This window comes from Asterias rubens, chromosome 16 (genome assembly GCF_902459465.1).
Source record: "Asterias rubens chromosome 16, eAstRub1.3, whole genome shotgun sequence".
NCBI classification, from domain to species: domain Eukaryota; kingdom Metazoa; phylum Echinodermata; class Asteroidea; order Forcipulatida; family Asteriidae; genus Asterias; species Asterias rubens.
Genome location: NC_047077.1, coordinates 13,914,685 through 13,941,036, shown reverse-complemented (window position 1 = coordinate 13,941,036; position 26,352 = coordinate 13,914,685). Strand labels below are relative to the sequence as shown.

General features: G+C 37.3%; 1 protein-coding gene across 2 annotated transcripts in view; it reads right to left on the bottom strand.

Annotated features, from left to right (window-relative positions):
- LOC117301179 (cell surface glycoprotein 1-like) overlaps positions 1-22,989 on the bottom strand; it is a 32,166-nt gene extending 9,177 nt beyond the window's left edge. Inside the window, exons 1-6 of one of the 2 annotated variants that reach the window (XM_033785078.1) lie at positions 22,452-22,989; positions 20,510-20,558; positions 6,855-6,937; positions 6,037-6,168; positions 5,293-5,436; positions 831-903 (exon numbers count right to left, since the gene is read on the bottom strand). In XM_033785078.1, coding sequence (XP_033640969.1) covers positions 831-903; positions 5,293-5,436; positions 6,037-6,168; positions 6,855-6,937; positions 20,510-20,558; positions 22,452-22,732 — 762 coding nt within the window. In that variant the 5' untranslated portion in view covers positions 22,733-22,989. Of the gene's footprint in view, positions 1-830; positions 904-5,292; positions 5,437-6,036; positions 6,169-6,854; positions 6,938-7,820; positions 7,993-20,509; positions 20,559-22,451 lie in introns of those variants that run through there. The other variant, XM_033785079.1, reaches the window with a different exon arrangement.
- Positions 22,990-26,352: the final 3,363 nt, after the last annotated feature.

The window sequence follows — 26,352 nt, the reverse complement described above, 5'->3', positions numbered from 1 at the left end:
ATTGGTAAAAAAAAAAAAAAATCACAATACAAAATTTCACAGCGGCACAAGTCTAGATTTGAACAAGTTACAATGTTAACTGAACTGCGAAGTGTGTGGGTGGGTAGACAACACGCTCCAGCCCCCATGGACATAACATACATTATTGTGTTTACAAGAAGACAAATAGCATCCCTGCGTTGGCTGGTGAACTTCCCCAGTTGGGAAAGTGTGTACAAAACCACTGTTGCCGAAAAAAAAGTTAGCGTGCAATAAAGAGAGGATGACAATTAAAGATCCGCCTGACTGCAGGTGTTTTCACACTTGACTGTTTGCCTTGGGGTAGTTATTAAAGGGGGGGGGGGACTATGAATTGCATTTTATAACAAATACTGAAGCGTAAAAGCCCCCCCCCCCAAAAAAAAAAAAAAAAAAAAACAGTTGATCGTCCCTTCCTTCATCCTTTTTTTGCGGCCGCATCCTTTTTATTTTTTTCCCTTCAAATTATATATGTATGTATTTCTCATTAAAACTTACGAATCTTTGCAATAAGTGGACAGTTTAAATTGAAATGATTGGCAGCCACCTTCGAAAGAAATACCAAAAAAAAAAAAAAAAAATGCCCTAATCCATATAATCCTGTTTTTAGAAAAAAAAATGGGCGATCAACTGGTATTTTTGCTTACTTGGCCTAACTACATAGTACCAAGGGGCGGGGGTGTGGGTAGAAGAGGGCTTATAAAAAGAAGTGTATGTACCCCCTGTAACGATGTATGACAAATGTACCACAATACATGTAGATTTATGTCTCCTCCCCTTGGGGTTAAACCAGAAAAGTGAAGAATGCTCACCTTTGTGTTTGTGTCTCTGGGCGGAGATGGTTTTGCTTTTGGTGGAGGTCTCCTAGTCACAGGTGGAAGCACTCTGCAAAGTATGAATAAAAAGAAAAAGTAGAAATATGAATAAACAAAATAGAGAAAAAAAATCGTTGACTTAACATGAGCTTTTTTTATTTATTTTTTTATTTTTTCAACGAAAACATGACCAATGAATCTGATGAAAGTGGTACCAAGGTTAACTGGATGGCATGTTGATTAAAGACAAAGAATTACTGTAATCAATAGGGGACTTTTGGGACGCTTGGTGGCAGCAGACTTACCAGGTGAAATAGTTTGTTCTTTGTAATATGTGCGTGATCAGAACTACATTATCAACACTGGACAGTTACCTGGTAAGTCTGCTGCCACCTAGCGTTACAAAGTCTCCAATTGAGCACATTCCAACTTGAGCAATCTTTTGTCTGTTGCCAATTTCTCTACAACAAAGTGCACTTCGGTTTTGGAACTGATCATTTTTACTGGAAAATTTGACTTCTCCATGAGGTTTTGAGAAAATCGTGAAATTAAGAAAGGTCCTGAGAAATCCCAAACAATTACCAAATCTATAACACACTTAAATGGGTTATTGTTGCACAAGAAAAATCGGTTCGCTTTCGCAAGTCGGCAGTGAACTGAACCAAGCTTAGTCCCTATATAAGGGCCTGCTCAGATTGAAAAAGCACATAACGTATGACATACTATTTGGTTTGCGGTAACACCATGTGTCTCTACTTGCCAGGTAGAGCTTGTTCTTTAGAGAACTGTCTTTCTTCATTCTACTGATGTGAAGTAGATTTATCGGATGTTCGAGACTAACAGTTCTGAAAAGAACTGTCCTGCTTTTTAACTCACTACCTGGGCGGATGTAGAAAATTGGCTAGGACTACTACTTCAGCTTATAGGATCAGTATATTATTGTAAGACAATTACCGGAGTACATTGCCTCCTTGAAGTATCCAGGTCTCATTACGATTTTACCAATAGATAAATTTTACAACAAGCAATCTGATCAGATTACATTATCTTTAGTCTAATAATATATTCTACAGTATCTGTTCGGTACAAAATAAAATATCCTGGCTTTTAACTGCTCAGGATGTCACCTGAACTATGACTACTTTCCTTCAATAATTGTTCAGTGTTTCAGACATCTCCTCTCAGGGTGAATTGCTCGTAAGCAAAGGTCAGTTTCATAACACTAGTGTGTGACTCCCACGGCTCCTTAAAATGCACAAGCTATAGTGCATTGGGCCAATGCTACATAAAAACACAAAATTTGCTTGTTAAACTGTTTATAAGGCACTAGAAATTATCGGTAATTATTCAAAATAACTGTTAGCATAAAAACTTACTTGGTAACAAGCAATGGAGAGCTGCTAATTTAGTATAAAACATTGTGAGAAATGGCTTCGAGAAAAAAAGTGATTTTCCAATTTGTTTTCGAGACCTCAGAATAAGATTCAGAGGTCCCAAAATCAAGCATCTGAAATCACACAGCATCGTTTCTAATGAGATACTGTACAAACTAAATCAGCCCACGCTTGTCTTGTTGTTTGTTACGTCAGTGCTCTGTGATTGCCAAAACTGCATTAATTAGCCAAGAGGGAAAGCGACTACCTTGCACTGATGAATTAATTGGATAGAAACAACTTCTTAAATTAAACTCTTGATCACAACACTGAAAATATTTTCATACGTGTACCTGAAATTTTCAACCGAAACTTCAGTCTTCATCAGCAGGATGACGCAGATGTTGTGATCAAGAGTTTATCTACATAGTCTACCAACACAGATGAACTTTATCAACATAAACCACAAGGGAAACTGACTGGGTAAATTTGTAAATGATTTTTGGGGTTGAACAAAGAATTGACTAGAGTGGGATTCGAACCAACGACCTCCGGATTAACGGATACAATGATATTGCCGCTTCCCAGGTTGTATCGTAATTTGGGTGTGATCCCTGGCTACACGGCAGTTAACGGTTGTATGGCTTCTGACTGGCACCCCCAAACAAAGATATTGACAAAATAGGGACACCGCCAATATAGATAGCTCAGTTGGTAGAGCGCCGGCACGTTAATCCGGAGGTCGTTGGTTCGAATCCCACTCTAGTCAATTCTTTGTTCAACCCCCAAAATCACAGATGAACTTTCACGCTAACCTTGGTAAATTGATGTGATAAATGTTGAGAATCTAAATTAAAGGCACTGGTGGACATCTTTGGTAATTGTAAAGGACCACCAGTAATCTCACTTACAATGTTTAACTGTCTTGCACCATACAAGAGTGTGTGGCACAACTGACGACATGCTAAACAATGCAAAAAGTTTCAAATTTAACTGAAAGTACGGTGACCACAGAAATTTATCTGTAATCGGTAAGGCTGTACATGTTCACGCGCACAAAATTCTTCTTCTACTAATTGGGCCCATATTTGCTTGTGCCTGTAATACACCGCTGCTCTGTAAAAATTGTTCATCGTATTTTATGTAGTTAAAAAGTATTATATAACACCCGAGCAGATCCTTGCCATTTGATTGGAGGATTGACCGTCACGTGATAGCAAATAAAAGTGCCATTGCACGCTGAGTCACTCACCGTGCTTTTTCGTTCCATCCGAAAAGTACCATTGCATGCTGCCAGTGTGCAATAGTACTTTCGGATGGAACGAAAAAGCTGAGTAAACACATATCACTGCGTGCGCGTGTCTTTGGTAACGCAGCAGTGTTACTGCAAGGTAGTAAAATTACTTAACATTCGGCTTCTACAATTAAAAATTGTAGGCCTACGTTTTGTTTGTTTTGAAAGTTGTACCTTTTAATCAAAATGACAAAGATCTACTTGGATGTTATATAAAACAAATAATGAATGTTTTTCATTCGTGCAATGGTGCGAAATGTTCATTCGTTGAAAGCTGGAATGTTCCATTCAACTCGGCTCCGCCTCGTTGAATAGAACATTCCATCTTTCAACTCATGAACATATTCGCACCATTGCACTCATAAACATTCATTATGTGTATACTATATTCACGGTTTAACTCTGTACACCCAGCTGTAACCACAGTTACATGCAAGAGCGGAGGTACGTACAATCCAATTTAAAGATACACTGTCCAGTGCAATTTTTCATCCCAGGGAACAATTTCAATAATTTAAGGAGACTCAATGAAGCCCAAAAAAAACATTGAGTTTCGAGCTCAAAGACGAATACACATACAATTTGGACACAAGATTTTGCCGCAGTACTTGAAGATGAAAATCGCCTCAGGGCTTCGAACTCTACTCTTGTGGAAATGATGGAAGAAATTGCATTCAATCCAATTACTGCCAGTCGATCTTTACAGAACTTTTAATAATGTAGTGCAGGTGTTAGAAAATCCCTTCTTTTTTTTGTTCTTCTTTTTTTCCCCTTCTTCGAGAGAGGGGGGGGGGGGGCAGATGGCTTCAATGCCAAACTACCATTGACTCTACCGTCTGGGAGAAAAATCCCATCAGCAGAAAGAATTACTGCCAATCAAACGGCTAATGAGAAAATGAGAAATTTTAGAATGAGTATTTTTCTGTCTTGGAGGAATTGAAATTCTACCTGAAGGATGAGGTTCGTTTCACATTATTCTTAAAAATTATGTTATTTATCTTTCAAAGACAGTGGACACTATTGGTAAATGTCAAAGACCAGTCTTCTCACTTGGTGTATCTCAACATATGCAAAAAATAACAAACCTGTGAAAATTTGAGCTCAATCAGTCGTAGAAGTTGCGAGATAATAATGAAAGAAAAAACACCCTTGTCACACAAAGTTGTGTGCTTTCTGATCCTTGATTTTGAGACCTCAAGTTCTAAACTTGAGGTCTCGAAATCAAATTCGTGGAAAATTACTTCTTTCTCGAAAACTACGTCACTTCACAGGGAGCTGTTTCTCACAATGTTTTATACTATCAACCTCTCCCCATTACTCGCAATCAAGAAAGGTTTTATTATGATAATTATTTTGAGTAATTACCAATAGTGTCCACTGCCTTTAAATAAATGTCTACATTAATGTCGAATAAGTACATGCAGTACATGAAGTTATAAAACCAAGCATGCCTCATTCAAATTAACCTACATGTAATCACTGTAAAGCTCACACCCCTTCCGAGAAAGACTCTGCTAGGGTTGAAATGTCAGACCACTTACTATTTTTGCATACTATAAGTCCTTTTGGTTGGTTCCAGTTTGCAATCAGCTAATTCTATTTTCTCAGAAATTAAAAAAGCCTGCAGTAAAAAAAAAATCTCATTTGCAGTATTTGTCTCTTTTACGAAGTCAATGTAGACACAACATTTTGACAATTTTAAACTCGTGCATAACGCCACTGCAATTTAAGGAGACAGCGTATTTGCACTGACCAAGTTTTGTTTAGTAGGATTAAAGATTTGTATTAATACCTTTTATTTCTTGGTGAATTCTGCAGCTGGTTTTGTTTGTCGTAGCCTCGTTTCTTGAACTTCTCTATGCCGGCAGCTACGTAGGAATGCTCATTCTCAAGTTCAGTTCCATCAGCTACTAGCTTACCGGACATGTGGTACAATCTGTTTCAAAAACAATTATAAGTTTAAAGGCTATAATAAGTCTGAATTTTGCATTTTTTTTATTGAGCCCAAGCAGAACAAGTTGCTTTACAAAAATGAGCAGGATATTAGGCTCAAATATGGTACACACGTCATGTTGTTATGTTGTTTTGTACAATATACATTGTAACCTAAATCTGGTCTTAAGCATTTTGTGCTCAGCGAATTTGTGTGCTTAAGCGGCTCTGTAAAGGGCCCGGGGCTTTTAAGCAGGAAATATTTGCTCTGAAACAATCTACATACTAAAAATAGGCAGAAATTAAAAAGGTTACAGGGTTGTGTACCATTCATAAATAGTACGTAAGACATGGTAGTTTGGCTGGTATAACCTCACTCTGATCTTTTTAAAACCAGTGTAAAATTCAAGCCACGCTATTGTAGGCAAACCCTTGTGCACTAAGGCAGGCAGACGCTCACACGCAATGCATCTTGCAACATATGCCTCTTAAAAAAAAGGTACAATGTTCCATCAACTTCCCAACTGGGCGCTCGCTCAATTTCAAACCCTGGGTATGAAGAAAAACATAAAACTCTACTGAGAAGCTACATGTATGTACTTACTTTCTGACTGCGCCATTAGTAAGTGCGACTTTGTTGGTGATATGATCTAGTATATTCAGCATGCTGGCCTGTTGGCTCTTGTGCAGTAAAACTCTCACTGCGGGGTTGAGGTCTTCCCCATTGCGGAAAACGCTGCAAGAAAGAAAGAAATCATACAACGCTTCTTTATTTTAGGTAAAGTACCGTTTGGTATTTGGAAAGTTCTGTTTGGTTTAAGAAAGGTAAAACATGTTAAGAAAGAAAGAAATCATGCAACATTTCTTTATATTAGGTAAAGTACCGTTTGGTTTTTGGAAAGATCTGTTTGGTTTAAGAAAGGTAAAACATGTTGACAGCTTTGTACGCTCCATTTTTGAAGAAAAAAACCCCAAAGAAACCTTGTACTACAACTTTACAAAAAAATTAAGTTTTGTAGCAAAATCATTTTGACAAAATACACTTTAAAATCTCAACCTTTTTATACACTTGAATTCAGTATATAAAGGGGTGAACTAAAGCTAAAAACCCTTCAAACAAACACGTAAATGATATGCTGGGTGAAGCCATCAAACAGCTGAACAGTCTGAACAAAGAAAACATTTGTCCCCCCCTTTTTTTTTGCATTATGAGAATAGACAATAAATGAAAAGATTTCATTTAACAAGTTAACCAGCAATTATAAAACCAACTAGTGATTTTGTTCGAGCAGCTACATGTACAGTCAGTATGTCTTATAATGCGCAGGATTGTAAGAAAGATGATGGTTAAAAAATGATGATCTGAAAAGCGCAGGTTAATTAATTTGTACTGTTGAGAAAGTACAGACTCAATTTACTTACTACACAACTTTTGGTCCTTCTTGCCTCTTGATGTATTTTGCTGACACTCGGATATTGCTGTGACCAACTGGATGGATGGGCCGCTAAAAATTGAAAAAGAAAGATGAATTTCTAAAAATAAATTGCCAGGACAACGGTATGTGCTGTAAATTCTTTTTGACACGGTATTGTTATAGACAATTCAATCGCATTTGGCATTCATTGTAACACAAAGTTTTAAATTTTTTGATGAAGGAAGCGGGCTAAGAAATTATTACAATTATAATTATTATTATTTTAATTTTTTTGGAGGGGGGGGGGTGCAGGGGCGGCCTTTACTTTATCAATTTATTACAATGTAAATTAGTTGATGAACCATAAATGATGCATTATGGCACTTATGATCTTGGACCATGAAATCAGATCAGAGCCATGATTTCATGGCTTTGCTTACCGCCAACTGCACTTAAGATCACCATTCTTCACTTACAGGGCACAGGCAAAATTTCTGTAGCCGTTTTTAAGCGAAGAATGCCTCGTAAAGTGGACTATGCACGCGCACAAGCAGAAATTCCCTGACGTAATTTATGAAATCTACATTGAACAAGCTCCGACTTCTTGTCAGAAAATATAAATATCCACATTTATTATATGCTTTTTGATCCCATTTAACAACAAAAATCAAGAGAAAACCATAATACATACAATGCTCCAGATTGCACAATAGGGAGCCTCGTTTAAAACCAAGATAAACACCAAATAAAAAACTTCTAAAATTAAGGTCAAAAATAACCCCTACATGTAGTTTTGAAAAAATATGGGAAGAATTCTGTCACTGGTAGCCAAGGATTATGAACGAGAAGCAAGTTCACAATAAGGGAAAAACCAAAATAACCATTTTCTCTAACCAAATTTTCCATGAGTAATATCCAAATACCCGACAGAAATGTCCAGTAAAACAATTGGACACAAGTTATTTCAGATTACCTTGATTGCTTTGCGACCGTTGTGATTTTCAATACTTGGAAACATTTCACCATCTTCCTCCATTCTGAGTTTTGATGTACTTTGTTCGCTCGGTGTAAAATTAAATTCCAGATAGTATCATGATAATATAAAATCCTATGAAGAAACTCGTGGTCACTTTGTCAATATTCACCAAGAGTTATGTAGTCATCCAGAGAATTTGACTTAGGGTGGTAGATCGATGCAATATCACACAGGAAAACGAAGGTTGAAGTTTTCACAACAAAATGTCACAGTTGAAATCAACGAACACTCGGTAAGGAAGAAAGCTCCACAGTCCACACACAATCAGAAAAAGGATTTTAAGAAACACGCATTAAACGTTGGTGAGCTGTTCTGCAGGCTACTCTTCACAGCTAAGGAAAAGACAAGCAATGCTATCCACTTGAGGGAGTGTTCCAAAACGTCTACGATTCTCTCTCAACTACTCAAGATATCAGCTTCAATAATTTCCCCCACATCAAGACGTTTTGCCGACAGAAAACAGACGAGTTCGAAAAAGATGGAATATAGGAATCGAGTGGTACTTAAATATCTTCTCATATATACCCAGCCCCCGCAAGCACACACACACATCACCGTTCTATTACATCATCAACTCATCCCATACACGACCACGAGATGCTATTGGACAGATCTTCAAATCACATTCATAGGCTCTTTAGAGAAAATGGAACCATCCAACATATCACTATAGTCTCTCTTTCTCTCTAACTCTGAGGAGGGGCCCTAATGATGTTGGCTGACTTCATTTTTCGCCTTCCCGGGGCGGACTGTTCCAATTTGCAGAAAGGTTAGATCTCTTTCGGGACCTGAACACTGTCATAACAAGGCATCGTCGCTATGGCAACCAAGGTCTTTCTAAGATTTAATTGCGCTTTAAGAAAATCTTGGAGAAAACAAATTTGTGATGGGATGAGAAGGTTTAATTTTATTCATAGACTTGTTAGGGAGAAGAAATTACCTTGAAAAACAACCATGTTTTTTGTTAATTGAACACATTTCTTGTTTTGTGTCTTAAGTATCTTGTGTCCTTACAGGAACATGTTTCATGGGAAAAGGCCCCAATGTCATATAGAACTATTTAGCGGCTGATTTTCTGCTTATTGCAGCAGAATCCATTTAATTGATAGCACTGCTAACCGTACATGTATTGTAAGCTCCAAAAGATGGAATGCTCACCATCAGGTGTTTTTTTTTTATACATGAAAATGAACATGACGTACATTGTAACAATGGAAATCGATGGTGATTGTGCAAGCTGACCGCCTAATTTGTTTTTTTTAACTTAAAGGGAAGGTACACTATTGGTAATGGTCAAAGACCAGTGTTCTCACTTGGTGTACAAATTGTATCTCACCATAATGCATAAAATAACAAACCTGTGAAAATTTGAGCTCAATTGGTCATCGGAGTTGGGAGAAAATGATGAAAGAAAAAACACCCTTGTTGGACGAATGTGTGTGCTTTCAGATAGGAATAAAAGACTTCTAGCTAGAAGTCTTTTATTATTTTAGTGAGAAATTACCTCTATTTCAAAATCTATGCTTCTTCAGAGGGAGCCGTTTCTGACAACGTTTTATACTATCAACAGCTCTCCAATGCTCGTTACCAAGTCAAATTTTAAGTTAATATTTGTTCTTAGTAATTACCAAACGTGTACCTTCCCTTTACAAACAAAATGAAAGTAAAAACGACACTATTTTGGTCATTAAGATCTCCCAAGATCTTTAAATTCAAGTGCCCTTTGCAAAATGAAATAAAATAGCCTTGCACTATTAAAAGTGAAATTCCAGTCGGGCAATGTGGTTTTCCTTTTAAAGTAAAGGGCACCTCCTTAGTGTGAGAGAATTTTCACTCTTATATTAGAATATTTCAAAGGGCACCAAGGCAATGATGTGCGATGGAGGTAATAGCACAGAGGCAAGTGCCTCCATGAAGTTCATACAGTATACATGTTTCGGGCCTAAATATACATTGTACGTACACAGTATGTACAGAACTTTGAAATTTAGACAAGAACAAGTCTCCCCCACCCCCTCCCTTTGTTTGTGTTATTAACCCATACGTTTCCATGGATTACAGATCAAGTAGTGTTTTTTTCAGGCATTGTCAGGGGATATTCAATCTAGAAGCCTCATTTACTCTCCGGCCTCATCAAGCAGCAGAAATGCCTTGGTTGTCATGGTGACACTTCTCTCCTGCAGACGAGTCGGAACACATACACACGTCGTCGGTACACGGCTTCACCTTTTAGAGGCCTGCTTTGATTTTCAAAATCTGCGGTCGGCCGAGCCTGATCGAGGCCGACAGAAATCAGAAATCCAATTCCAGGGGGAAGATCCACAGGACTGTAGGACTTGTAGTTCTCCAAATTGTTACTGTCAGACCAAGACATACTTTACCAAGACCAGATTTTCATGAGAAACCATCTTCTACCACAGTTTAAAGGCAGTGGATACTATCGGTAATTGTCAAAGACTAGCCTTCACAGTTGGTGTATCTCAACAAATAAGCATAAAATAACTAACCTGTGAAAGTTTGAGCTCAATCGGTCATCGAAGCTTCGAGATAATAATGAAAGAAAAATAACCCTTGTCACACGAAGTTGTGTGCGTTTAGATGGTTGATTTCGAGACCTCAAGTTCTAAATCTGAGGTCTCGAAATCAAATTCGTGGAAAATTACTTCTTTCTCGAAAACTATGGCACTTCAGAGGGAGCCGTTTCTCACAATGTTTTATACTATCAAACTCTCCCCATTTCTCGCCACCAAGAAAGGTTTTATGCTAATAATTATTTTGAGTAATTACCAAAAGTGTCCACTGCCTTTAAGATGTAAGCATAATCCCTTGCAAAACATGGATATTGTGTCTCCGGGCGTGACACTTGTTTCCTTACGCACAACACTTATTGCTGAGTCCTTCGGATGGGATAGTACGTAGATGTAGAGACATTGGTCCAGTGTGTCGTGTAAAAAATGCAAGTAAAATAACCCAGTATCGAAAAGAGAAGTACAGTTCCCCCCGTTGGATTGGCTGCATATTGCGCCACAATACCTTGTAGCAGAAAACCAATCCAGGAAAAATACTGTATGTTGAAGTGTCATTGAGTGACGCATCTGAGCGCTATTATAAGAAGTCATAATTATTATTATTACTATTATTATTATACAGTGCACGTACCCAGGCCAGTAACCATAATTATTGGTCAAATCACTGAAACGTGACTACATGGATGTTCCAACTTCAATGAGAAATTTTAATCAATTGTGCTTCTGAAATTCAGAAACGGGATGTTGGTACAGTGTCGTGTAAATTACATTACGGTGGCAATCACCGTTTAAAATTAATTTAGAAAACAAAACCGAATAATTTTTTTTTTCAATTCCAGATATTGTAATGCCTTTGCAACCCATTTGTATCAGATGAGTTGCAATGTAGCTCATTCACCTTTCATTTCAAGTCCATAAATTTATTCTGGATGTGAAGCCGATCGGACTCTCAGAAAAGTGAACTTAATCACTGTGTTTTAACCAAACAACCCGTGGATAGAAGACAAGGAAGGAAGTTTCAGTTTTAAATGTGGAAGGAAAACTCCAGAGAATAATTCAAGGGAGCAATTGAAGCAATTATTCTTCAGGGATTTTTTGAAAAAATGTTTATAAATGCAAGTAGGCCCTAACCAAGGCTAACACTAACCCATGCAGACAGGTAGGGACTGAAAAACCCAATTCTCAAAGTTCCCCTAATCGTGATTTGAACCGAGGTTCCTAAGAGGAAGGCATGGAAATACTAAATGCCAACCAACTACCCTTTTTAAATTTGAATGATATTACAGGGCGAGGTATTCTATTTCTAATAATTGACATGATTGAAAAACACAAGACATACTCTGGACTTATCCAGCCCTGAGATTACTGGCCCAAAGCTGAAATCATTGTCCTGTGGCCTGTGTTAAATTCAAGCCCTGCGGCCCTCAACAAGAGAGTGGCTGATAGCCTTGATTAGGGCCTACTCGCATTTATAAACATTTTTTCTAAAAAGAATCCCTGACAAATAGTTGCCTCAACATCCTCATTCACACAAATTCCCCACTCAGCCTCGAGAGTCCTATTCGGAAGTCAGATATAGATACATGATTGGGGAGGAGGGGAGGATGAAAGCTATACACTGTCTGGTTACCATGGAAACACAGACTTAGACACAGATGTTTTCAACCATGCATGCAATAATACCATAAGAGAACTCCCGGACAATGGCTAGCGGATGCTGAATTGAGAAATTAGCATAATTTTGATGTGCATCGTGTGTGCTATCAATGAAATTCTGTTTTTTTTTTTAAAGAAGGATTTGATTAGCTTTGCATGCTGGTGGTTTATCAATTTTTTAGGACAAGATTCTAAAAGCACCGTCCAATACTGTCATCCATTATTTAGCCTTCAGGATCACCTGACTTTGACCAATCTGTGCCATTTTCACAGCTCTGCTTACCGCTGAACTCTGAGCTTAAGATCAACATTCTCTGCTTACGGCCAGGCCCTGGTGCCCCTTTGAATATTCTCCATAGACTTTAGAAATATTCCAACGGAAGTGCCAAGCCGTTTGCAAAATGAAGATGGTAATGTTCTTTCAAAGATGAAAATGCCATTGCCCTTTTTTAAAGATGAATTCCATGGGTGGATTGCACAAAGCGTTAAGACTATATAGTCTTCTCAAGTTAGGACGAGTAACTTGTCCTAAATTATAGGACTATGTGTAGCCATACGTTTCTTATATCTCCTAGGACTGGTTACGAGTAGTTCTGAAATCGACCCCAGGCCCGTTTTGTTGGAGTTGAATTTTTGTCAGTAACATTTTGCTGTCCATGTCAACCAAGGTGTTTTTATCAACAATATGTTGTAAGGTCTTTATGGCATACTTTGATACCAATCAGAATTGACAAATCAGGCCTTTTGTAACACTAAAATCAAGAATTGAAAATATAGGCCAAACAATTTTGTTTTGAAAGATATTAGGGCCTACACCGTGACTGTGGTAGAAATTTTATTTAATGGAAAACACAAAACCATTGAACCCTTCCTCCATTGATTGGACTTGTCCCGAGTCGACCGGCCTGATACTAAAATCAGCGCCTCTGGCATGCTGGCCTGTCATGCCAGTGGTCCAGCATAAAATCTGAGGCCCCTGACAACAGTAAACACTCAAGCTGTGATTGTGAAATGAACAGGTCATGCTGTCTAACTGTGACTGTGTGATAAACCACATACTATAATGGCTTCCTGGTAACCAACAACAAAGGTAGCTTGGAGTATTAAAGGTACATGTATCATACAGGATTGGTTGAGCTGACAAAATAGTCACAGACAGTGATCACGCTTTGTTGTATATAAGAGAAATGTAATGTTCAGTATGAAGATACTTACAATTTAGGTTTTAAAGACAGTGGACACTAATGGTAATTGTCAAAGATTAGTTCTCACAGTTGGTGTATCTCAACATATGCATAAAATAACAAACCTGTGAAAATTTGAGCTCAATCGGTCGTCGAAGTTGCGAGATAATAATGAAAGAAAAAAACACCCCTGTCACACGAAGTTGTGTGCTTTCTGATGCTTGATTTAGAGACCACACATTCTAAACTTGACGTCTTGAAATCAAAATTCGTGAAAAGAAAAGACCCTACATGCAGTATGAACTTCATAATCAAGGAAGGTTGTGGTAGAACCTATAAAGATTAACTATTACAACCAAAAAAATGCATGCTTTCATAGCAACAACTTCTTCATCTGGGCCCAATTTCTGCACTTACAATCATCATTCGCCGCTTACGTGCAAGCGTAAAAATTTATGCGCTAGCTATGTAAGCGTAGCATGTCTACAATAGCGTGGAGTACACAAGCGCAGAAGCCAAAGTTCCCCGCTAACCCAGGAAATATGCTCGAGGTTAGCATAGAATTCCCTGCTTCCATAAGCGCCGATTCTTTGCTTACGGTAAAGCAGAGCCAAGAAATTGGGCCCAGATGCATTATTGTCTTCACAATCAGAAAATGTTTTTTATCTTTAGTAAGTACCCAGATGTAGGCATTATAATACGTACCTTTAACCACTTATTCCTCCATGCTTTAACTTAAGACTCCGAAAAACTAACAGGTGGTTTTTTGATCAAAGCGTTTCTTTCACTGTTTGTTTACCTATTCGCTTTATTCCAATCAATCTCAATTTCCTTACAATTTCCGGATTCAGACAATGGAGAACTTTCAAGAATATAAAAGAACAAGCCGACTAGTATCTCTCACAGTTAAACCAAGCACTGCAGGTTTATCTGCTGCATTCAAATACGGTACAGCCAGGGTTGGTAAAATACTTTAGTTGATACTTTGTAAGTCAATCAGAAATCTCTTTGATTATAACAGTTTAGCAAGACAGCTCCAAAAAGGTTTGGATGTCAATCATTCTGCCTTAATAATAATAGCATCTGTTTTTTATTTTTGTTTCAATTAAATTTCCTTTTTTCTACAGTCCAGCTAATGAGCTAAATACATTCTCACATCTTAATTTTGCTAAGAAGAAATTGTGTAAGTACAGTATTTTGTCCTTTTTAAAGCAGCTCTATAAATTGGACCCTGGACTGGAACTCTCCAACCTGATATGAGCTTTACGAAGAATTACACTTCAACATCCAATTTCACAAAACTGTACGCAACTGCGTAAGTCCACTATTGCGCAACATTTATGGCACAATTAAACATTGCACTAGTGGACTTACGCAGTTGCAAACGTTGCACAAGTGGACTTACGCAGTTGCGTAAAGTTTTGTGAAATCGGCTGCTGAACAATCAAGACTTGCCCCTGCACAGTAACAGTAAGAGTGCAAACATAGTTACGTGTATAGTAGGAAGTCGGTTAGAACTAAGCCATGTTTTGTTGTTATAGAAATATTGATTTTTGTTGACTGTGCCTATTGATAGAAATGATCACCATTAGGGACTCTTGAAGGCCTCACCATTCTAAGAATGGTATGGCAAGACAAGTGGGTAGTTAAGGCATTATTACGAGTGATCGTCAATAAACCCATTGCTGCAAGTGGTTAAAAAAACAAGTACAAGGATTTAGTCAGGTAAAAGGGCGTACAATTGTTGGAAAGTTTAAATCTGGGTAAACGAATTGTTTTACTTACAATTTACAGTGTAAATAACAGACAACAGGGTGTCCAAATTATGAAATACACCAAGTAAAATATGTTTGTACTTGACTAACACTACGAAGAACATAATGTTAAAATGTTGTTAGTGCAGACTTTGATCTTTTGCGTTTAATAATAACACACAGTTCTTATTGTCTTTCTGTAAGGACACAAGTTAGTATCACGTGTAGGACTAGAACCGTCTCTAAAAAGTTTCATCTGTTTACATGATTTTGATTTTTCAAAACGATCTCGTATTTAATATAACACTAGAGGTTTAGCAATTTTATTTGCAAGCCTATACACATTAGGTACGTATTTCAGAAGACCAAAAACATTGAACTTAAATGTGTGCCAGTGCCTGTGGAAGAGTAGTTTTAATGGGAGACTTTCTGGGACGATAGAGGGCAGCAGACTTACCGGGTAAATCCATTGTTCTCAGAATTATGCGCATGTTCAGAACTACGTAAACAATGGAAATTTACCCGGTATGTCTGCTGCCACCTAGCGTTGGAAAGTCTCCTATTGGAATTTCGTTTTAAAAAGAATGTATAATTTATGCATTAAATCTCCTCCAATGGGTATGAGGGTTGTGCATCAATGATTATTTTCTAATATCGCAACACACATATCTGGTGACTTTGATTTAAATGTAGAGTCGTAAATTGGTATACATTAAAAAAAAATGTATGACCATTATAACTTGGTGAAACGCACTGCTGATGTAGTATCAACTAATTTGAGAATAAAGGATTCACTTTGATTTAATGTGTTTTGAAAAATTTGTCACCCAAAAAAAAACATAAAGGATGAGATTCAGTTGGTACCAAGTTTGTCATGTTTGCTCAGCAAGTAAACACTGTATTCAGCTTAATCTTTAAAACACTTTAAAACTTGTATCATAACTTTCTCTACAGTTTTGCCCTAACTCAGCATCCACAAAAAACAATCCCCCTGACTCTCTTTCTGAGGCTACCCTTTCTAACAGGCTTGCATAAAAAACTAAAACGACCTTGCCTTCTCAAAAATATAAAAGCCAGGGCTGAAAAAAATATATATCAAAGATCAGAGAAACCTCCAAAAGAAGCCTTGTAAAAAAACCCATAAATGTTGACTGCTCAGACGTCAAAAGTTTGTCATGACAACAGATCCGATCAAATGGGAATAGACATCAATTTATAATTTTTTATTTTATTTTATTCAATTTGTTTGTTGGGGGGGGGGGAATTATTGATAACCATTGGAGCTAGGGATACAAGCAATCTTTTAGGGGTGAAAAAAGAAAAAAGAAAAGAAAAGAGAAACATGGCAGTTTGTTTTGAAGTGACTTGGAGCCCCTTCGTATGATCTACATGTAGCTTAGCTTCAATTCCAGCTTTATCTAGTGATTTGTGTGGTCATGAAAGCATGCAATTTCAAACTTTGTTCGTATTTCAGAGAGGGAAATAATTGCTCTGGAGAATTGGTTGATGAGCTGGTATGGACTTGATTTATCAGTGATGAGCTGATTAGATTAATAAAAGAATTGTCAACCAATGATTGCCAATTTCCTGTCAGTTGTTTTTACGAGGGCCATTCCATGTTATTAAGTTGTCAGACTTGGCACTACATATATATCAGGCCTGATACTTCACAGAGGAAACGCATCGATTGCCTCCATGCCCCTGGTCATTGTCTTGGTGCCCTTGAAATGTTCTGTAGAAATTTACAATTTCCTCATAGGGTGCCCTTTACCAAGGAGAAAATGCCTTGATGCCCTTGCCCTTTCAAAAACAAAGCACAGGCACTATGTTTTGTGATAACTGGGCCCAATTTCATGGCTCTGCTTACCGCCGAATTCTGCACTTACAATCACGATTCCCCGCTTACGTGCAAGCACCGAATTTCTGCGCTAGCCTTGTAAGCCTAAAATGCCTAGTAATGGGGAGTACGCACGCGCAGAAGCCAAAAATTCGCCGCTAACCCGTGAAATACGCTTGCCGTAAGCACAGAATACCCTGCTTCCGTAAGCGCCGATTCTGTGCTTATGGTAAGCAGAGCCATGAAATTGGCCCTGGTTATAACCACTATTCCTCTGGTAATCACTATTTTTACTTCTGTCTTTCTTTATATAGAACCAGCTGCAGAAGATTGAAAAATTTGAATGTGCAAGGAGAACAATGAAAAAATTGTGAGAACTAAGCTTGGGCGATATCAGGATATTATCGAATATCGCGATACTATTTGGGAAACGATTTCGATATTGGATCAATTTGGTTTTTATCGAAATATCGATATATCGTGATATATCGAGATATTTTGCGATATCGATTAAAGATCGCAATATCGGGATGTATTTGCTAGCTGAGACATCTTGCACCCCATAAATTTGGAGTAAAACCAGAAGAATAGGTCATTAGAACACCTCTCTTATGCTAGGACTGTCTCTTCTACAACTTTCACTGGGAGTTTGAAGACTGATGATGTCAAATTTAATTAATCGCGATTATATCGAATATCGCGATACATTGTCGGCGATATATCGTGAATAAAATAAATTTATATCGCCCAAGCTTAGTGAGAACAGGAACAATCCTGATGAATCCCATACATGTACCTGAAGTACAAAGAAGTTTCTATAATTTACATTTTATGTAGAGAAAAAAAGAAATTAAAGGGTATGCCAAAAAGTTAGGGTAACTGAAAGCAGAACTCTTGTTTTGTTTTTGCCATACAGAAATAATATTGTAAAATTGTATAGAACTATACGTACAGCATGTTTGTATCATGGATGAAGGTGGTGCACTACATACACTAGCACACTTGCATCCCCACTTGAACTCTGTACTACATGAAGATCTATAGAGTGTGCGCCATGCGATGTTTGTGTTGATTTAACCATGGATCCCGACTGATATTATCTACACAGCACTGCCTGCCTGTCTCAGCACAATTGTGAAGTGCACTGTCAATGTGTTTTGAGTGCAAATTTAATCACTGTGTACTGTAAATCTAATTTCAGCAATCCAAAGAATAATGAGAACAATTGTTTGTTGTGCCGAAGGTTCGCAGTTATTATGGTTTCGCGAAAGAGGTTAATATTTGTACACATTGGGCAATATCAGTGTACAAATAATTTTACAATCGAGGCCCAATATCATGGCTCTGTTTACTGTAAAGCAAAGAATCGGTGGTTATGGAGCAGGGAATTTTGTGCTTTTAAAGTATTAATGGGAGTTTTGCTTGCGCGCATGCATGTTCCTCGTCATGTAGGCATTCCACGCTTACAAGGCTAGCACAGAAATTCGGCAAAGCAGAGAATGGCGATTGTAAACGCAGAATTTGGCGGTAAGCAGAGCCATGAAAGTGGGCCCTGAATTTGGCAGCGTGTAAGGCTCACCCTTAACACTAGCCTAAAGTACTTTGCACGACATACTTTCACATACACATTCTGTCTATTATTGATGCTATGGTCTAGTCAACACCAACTTCTCAACTTGCCCTGTTGGGATGTGTAAACGACTACAATATGCTAGGGAAACAAATCTTTCTTTTCAGATGTGAATAATAAACTTTTTATGTGTAGTTTTATGACAATGTTTTACAACTAGGATACTTAAACTTTCCAGTTGACAAGTTAAATGCATAGTTTATTTGTAGCCTAGTAGGGGGCTACAACTTTACAAAAAGGTTTAAAGTACAAGACCTGCACGTAAACTTTTTTGTTTTAAACTGCCGTAACTACTTGTACCGATATCTGTATAAGGAACTAAGAATGTATGTTACATACAAGTGTCCCCTGTCTTGGCACAATTTTATGCAACACTCACCACATAGCAATTTTGTGTTTAGTATTAAAATACAGAGAATATGGCCTAATGTTTTGGCAATATCCATTTTAACTGCGAAGCTGGGGAACCTAATCATGTACAAAAATATACAGTCAACTGAAAACATTGTTAAACTTTGTTATTCCTGATGCAACAACAAACATTGATGAGCCACCAACTAACACAATCATGCCCTTGAATTAAATTCTCCACTTCCTAAAGGTGCATCTCACAATTCATTTCCCATAACCAAGGGCAACGATAGTCACAAGAAAGCAGGTTGAACAAAAGCTGTATGTTATAACGTCTGTGTAGACCCCCTGCTGGGATAGAAGCGTCCTTCATTGTATTTTATTGTTTGAGTTTATCAATAATAGAGTTTCTCTCGAGAGCAATTTATTTCTTGAAGATGCACTAATGATGAGAATTAATACGCTAGCAGAACGCACCATCCGAAGATCATTATTATGATTAAATGAACCTACCCTTGAAACAGGGTTTCTCGTTAGGTTTTTTTTCAAAACTCTTGGGGCATTCTGGACCCAAATTAGTAGATGGTTTGGCCAAAGGATGGTGAATTGAAACCAGGTCTTTGGATAGTTTCAACTTGGTGATTATCTTGGTTTTAAAAGATCTACTGTGCAATCTGTATCATTCTGCAATTTTTTTTTTAACGCTGTTCTACCCTTGAAACAGAGTTTCTCAACAGATTTTTCAAATCTCCTGGGGCATTCTGGACCCAAATTAGTGGATGTTTAGCCGAAGGACGCTGAATTGAAAGCAAGGTCTTCGGAATGTTTTCAACTCGGTTATCTCGGTTTTACAAGACCTATCATTCTGCAATTTTTCAACAACGCTACAACCTTTTGAAATAAAATGTTTGCAGGTTAGTTTTATTGTATACCAATGAAGGCCTAGGGCCCTACTACATTTGAAACAGGCTTCTCATCTCATAAGGATTTTTTAAATCTCTTGGGCATGAATTCTGGACTCAAATATGCTTGGCCGAAGCATGCTGAGTTGAAACAAGGTCTTTTAAATGATTTCTACTAATTGCTTTTTATCTTGGTTTATTACAGGACATGTGCGAACTTGATGATCACTTGGCAATATCTCAAAAACTATCCTACCTTTTGAAACATAATTTTCACTGGTTAGTTTTATTGATTATAAATCTATATCAGGATTAAAACAATTGAACTAAAAATAAACAAAACACAAGTCACACAATAGTGTTTTATGTAGATCAGGGTTCTGCCAGAGGCCCTAAGCTAGCCAATCATGCCGATACATGCAAACTGTAAGTCGATGCGTGCAAATTTTTGCCAATCGATAGGGCCAACGCAAAAAAAACAAACAACAAAACGTTACTTCTTTTTTTTACACAATTTATAGTATGCAGGCCTGATACTTCACGGAGGCAACAGAGGCGATTGCCTCCATGCCTCTGGTCATTGCCTTGGTGCCCTTGTAATTCTCAAGTACAACTTAAAAATTTCCTCATAGGGTGCCCTTTACCAAGGAGAAAATGCCTTGGTGCCCTTGCCCTTGCAAAAACGAAGCAAACAGGCCTGGTATGTGTACATTATGTTGTATACCATGTTGGATGGCAGGTTACTCTATAGTTCACTCATGGATTATTTCTATTTATAACATACCTGCTGTGTTAGTCTTTTTCTTCTGTCGTTTCCTCCGAGTGAACCGTATCTGTGTGGGTGGAAAAAGATGTTCAAAAATAAATATGAATTTCAAAATATTTATCAAAAAAAAAAGAAAAAAAAAAAAAAAAAAAAAAAACATGGTATTTCGACGAATGTTTAAATAGGGTTTAAAATAAATATGAATTTCAAAACATTTATAAAAAAAACAAAAAAAAAACAAACAAACATGGTATTTTGAGGAATGTTTAAATAATGAATTTATTTGGGTTTGTAAGTAAAATATTCTGGGGGATTTCTTTGGCAACTCAAAAGGCGCATAAATTGCTGACCGTGGTAATCGTTAACTCTTTGTGCACATGGCCTACACCTTTGGAGCTGTCTCCCTTATCAAATTCCTTCACGACGGCTCATTGTCTTTGATAAAACCACAAGACCAAGTCTATTGTGTGTTGATTGTGTGGTGGGGGTAGGGGGGGGGGATCTTCTTGTGCAATTTGAAGGTCAATTTAAAAGGGTTCAACAAAAGATGGCATTAACAAACTCTTTCCTCTAGTTGTGAATTATACAACTGTAATATAAGACGAGCAACACTTCCGCCCTCCTTATAAAGACATGAATCATACACAAAATTCACCCTTTAAACGAATCAATGCAGAACATAGTAGCATTGCTTTTCACTTCAAATTTCTCGCCCTATTTCATTTTGTATGCAGAGCACTGAGAAAGTCGGCCAGGTGAGAAAGTCGGCCAGGTGAGAAATAAATAAATGGCAATCTTGAAAGAGCAAGGTCTTTTTTTTATATCCCCAGCTGAAGTTAAAACCGAGGAAACATTAAGGACAAGTGAGGCTGGAATTTCAAGGAAACTATAGACTACCAAATGAAAGGGAAATGTGGAGTTGGATTTGGCATGTTTTCCAATTGGAGAATAACTTAAGAGGGAAAATTAATTGAAGAAAATAAACAACTAAATAAAGAGAAAAATTAATTGAAGAAAATAATAAATGTTGCTAATCCAAGAAACAATGACAACTTAGAAACAAACCTTACTTTTAAAAACAATTAAAAGAAGCACTTTAAATCACTGTCTTTAAATTAATAAAACTTTTACACTTAAAGTTTTTAACTCGCAATAATTTTTCTTCACAATGTTGACCTTTTGCTCTTGGAAATTTCACTGAATTTATGTCAGTTTATAAATAACAACAATGCTACTTTGGCCAATATGTTTAAACTCGGAGCTTTTCTCAATAGCTTTTGAGCAAAACTCTGCACAAATTTGGGTTGGCAAGCACTCTACTCTCTCTAGCCCTGGTAAGGACATTATTCAGTGCTGAGGAGTCAATCCCTCAAGTTCTCCTACGAACTAAGATATGACTGAGGTTTGTTCTGCTAGTAGATAGCGGAACAAATCATAGTTCTAAAAATGACAGTTGTTCCGCTAGGCCTATCGCTTGTGGAGACGATAGTAGGAGAAAGTTGGGAGTAGTTGGCAAAGAACCTAAAATAGTATATTAGTAGCCCTCCTTCTTGTGCTTGTTATAATGTATGCTTGTTTGGGCTGTTTCGGTTAAAAAAAGTGTTGGGCTATTGTACTTTATTTTATTTTAACATCTGTCTGATGATAACCGCCATAAAACCGATGTTAAAACTACAAAGAAGAGCGCCCAAACAACCAGAACACTAGTGTGGTACTGGTAGTAGTAGTACCCCCGGATAATATTATTATTAACACTGCCACCCAAATAACTTGAGCAAGATCATGCTGTAGTTATTTGGCAAGGAATTTGCTTATTTATAATTCCTGTTTTTGTTTTCAACAAATTGACACAACATTCAATCAATTTACGTTATATAGAACTTTTCATATAACATTTAAGAATCCAAGACAGGACCTTAGTAGTAGAAATAAAACACTACAGGAACTCGGTCACACTCACTTTAAATCCACAAATCTTCCTGGACCGCTGAAAACATAAACTTTGTTGTCCTCCAACGAGTCCAACGACTTGACCGAGTGGCCTTGGACCGGGGTGTACAGTTTGCGAATTGCACCAAAAGCAGGTTTTTCCCTCGTCGTGAGATTATCCAGAAAAGCATCCATAGTCCTGGTGTGTTTGAAGTTGACAATAACTCTCTTCGGAGGGTAGAACTTGTCGCCATTTTTGTACAGTTGAACGTGACGGGCCGGAGGGGCCAGGCTGGTTGCGACGGTCGCCATTTTGCGGTTGTGGGGCGGCCGCTGCACTCTCCCACCTCCAAATTCTTTGCCCTCGACGGTGGCACTTTCTTTCTCGGCAATTTTGAAGACAGCAGTTCAAGTAGAAACCACCTGTTAATGTTGTCCGATTAAACTTGGTCAAAATAATATGCTATCTCAGATCGGGTAGTGTGTTGTCTATCAACAGTCACATCATTTGTTAATTATTTGTGTAAACTATGGACATAGCACCTTCAAATTTCCACAATCACTTTATATCGCGGCTAATCCGTATTGTAAATCCAATAACGTTTTGTGCGTGTTCTAAATTGTATGGACGTTGTGTACATTCGTATTCCAAAGTGTTTGGATGTACGTGTGCATGGCCGTTCATTCATGTACCATGGAATTGTTTACACGAGGGCGCTGTTGTTATTGTGTGTTGTTGCCCTAGTTACACTCATGAATTATTCATTACTCGCGTTCTACTTTCGCAAACTTGTTATGAAAGACAAGTGTCTTTTGGGCTGGGCCACTACAAAAACCGGGTGAAACTTGATCCCAAAAGAATGTCCATGTAAAATATTTATGTTTTTTAATTGAAAAGCCAAATATCGAAGTTCGATTGAGCCTGCAGCATCGAGCCAGATGATGATGGATAGCCCATAACTGGCCGGGTGATTTGGATACTTGCGGTATTTCTTCCATGTATACGTATGTAGGCTAGGCCTGGGCACTTTAAACAACAAATTCTCCCAATTTAGCCACCAATGTTCTTACATCGTTAAAAATAATATGACTCATTTTCGAATAAGTGACTGACAACAATTTTTATGAATTTAGACTTTTTGCTGTAGATTTTGTTTACAGTTTTAGACTATACTCTTGAGGCTGATAGGACCTACTATAGAACACAATACATTAAAATAAAGTATACAAATCGTGTTGGCGCTCATCGGCAGCAAACCTTGACCTTCAATATAGTCCTGAGATTTAATTGTCCTCAATGCCGAACTGTGCGAGTTTGAATATCTCCTGCAACACAGAGAATTATCCGCTTAAACTCTGGCGCAAAATAAAAAAATGAACCAACCGATAAAAATGAACGCGCGTAACATTGAGTGCGTTTTAGCGACCTCAACCAAAAACTGTTTCGGTTGTTGGTCGTTGGTTCTGCTGTTCAGACTGAACGATAATCGAGTTGTGGGCTCGGTTACCGTTTTTGGTTATGACGTCAGAAACAGTTTGTGGTTAGTATGGCCAAAACGCACTCATTGTACGGTTCAATAATATTATAAGCAAGCATTTATAAAGATGCTAAGGATAAGGATGCAAAGTGCTTTGAGGTCTCCATCAACAGGCATGCATGACCAAAATATCCAAAGATCAAATTAATCAAAGATGTCCAAAATAAAAATCACTGCTGGCTTACGAATTCGAAGCATGATAAATAAAATACAGACAAAAATATTAGTGTTGTCTTCGCTGATGAAATTCACTGTTGTGGAAAACTTTCCCACAATGTGTAAAAACAAACTTGCCAAAAAAGTGCTTTCGTTTTGTTCTTTATATTCTATTCCTCCTCTATTCGTGAAAACGATGATGGATTTTTACACCTGCATTCTTTATCCACGGCTGATGTACATGCATGAGAGGCATTGAATTGAAACCAATTATATTATTCTCCGTCTCTAAAGGCACTGTACACGTTTGGTAACTGTCAAAGACCAGTGTTTTCACTTGGTGTATCCCATCATAACCATAAAAAAAATAATAAGCCTGTGAAAATTTGGGCTCAATTGGTCCTCAAAGTTGCGAGAAAATGATGAAAGAAAAAACACCCTTGTTGGACGAATTTCTGTGCTTTCAGATAGGAATAAAAGACTTCTAGCTAGAAGTCTTTTATTATTTTAGTGAGAAATTACCTCTTTCTCAAAAACTATGTTACTTCAGAGGGAGTCGTTTACTAACAATGTTTTATACTATCAACAGCTATTCAATGCTCATTACCACGTAAGTTTTTAGGTTAATAATTTGTTTTGAGTTATTACCAAACGTGTACCTTCCCTTTAATTGGGCCTGTTGTTTAGTATGTTTATTATTTTCATAGACTTCTTGCTGTTTGGTGTTTTGCTTGCTATCGAAGCCAGATAAGTATCACCAAGGCCACCCACTGGTCAACATGTAGTTATGTTAAATGTACTTCGAGAAAATAATATTAGCTGTTGTAAATTATAGCTTACCAACCATTAGGGGCTATTGCATTTAATTAATGCAAAAAGCAGTTAATGGTCTGACGTTTCGGCCCCGTATAATATGCAGACTTGCTCGTAAACGTCAGGCCGTCAGTACTTTGCAGATTTTTTTTTGCACAAAAACAGTTGCTGATAGTGTAAGCACTTTATACAATCCACCTTATTATACATAAAATGATAAACCTTTAGAAGTTTGAGATCAATCAGCCTAAAAAAACTCCAAACGGGAAATTAGTTCTTTTAATTTCTCATAAAATATTTCCGCCATTTCAAACATAAATAATGTTGTGGGCGGTGTAAGCATTATAATACATAAGAAGTTTGAGATCAATCAGCCATCTGGGTCATGAGAAAATAGTGAAAACCCAATTAAACACATTATTTTTTGCCTGATATCGATTTAGAAAAAAAGGTGGAAAAACGCTCACTGAGCGATAAGCTCCAAACGGGAACTTAGTTTTTTTTCTCGCATAAAATATTGTTGACACTACAAACAAAAATAATTGTTTCAAGGGATGTTTTCTACTATCATCATCATTAGACCGTGTAAAGTTTTATGTAAATCTGTGATCTTCGACGAGGTTTTTTCTTATCAATAACATAGGCCTATTGTATTTATAGGCATATCTATTTTCTTACCAATGTATAACAAAGGCCAATATGGGCATATATTATCTACTTCTTGGCAAGTCTTCCCCGTGATCTGTCACATTGGATATTTGAAAATACGATTTGTAGGGTTCACCCTGTTGACCAGTTGTTTTGTTTGTCATTAACAATATTAATAGGTGTTAAGTTTGCATCGGGGGATAAAGAAAATTAATTACCCATATACACCGATGTGTGTTAGCACTGTATATTATACGCATTACTTTCTCAAGTTCTGTGGGGGAAAAATTAACAGGCATACTAATGGAGTGCTCGAATCCCACCCAGTGATAATATGCCTGTGATTATTGTTCACAGACATCAGTGCATATTATGGGTAAATTTGTTGAAATAGTAATTCTTCCATTTGAGTTTGGCACTGTGCTGGATGCCGTTCATGAAGAAAGTATACACTTTTTCTTCTCGAACCGTTCGATTGTAATCCTTATAAATGAATATCAATAAAAAATAACCTGCGAAAATTTCATTTAAAAAAAATTCCACATACACAATCTGAGAAATATGGCACAGTTACATTTCTCAAATTCTTTTTTTTCCCTTTTTTTAATTTTTATTTTATTTTATTACCATTCATTCTAGGAGTGATTACCAAAACGAATACCTTCCATTTTATGCTATAATTTTTCAAAACGTTCGTAGAAATACCTACCCTATAATCGTGCATACGGTATTTGGCCTTTGGAAAAAAATGTAGTAAATATTTTATCAAGTTAAGGG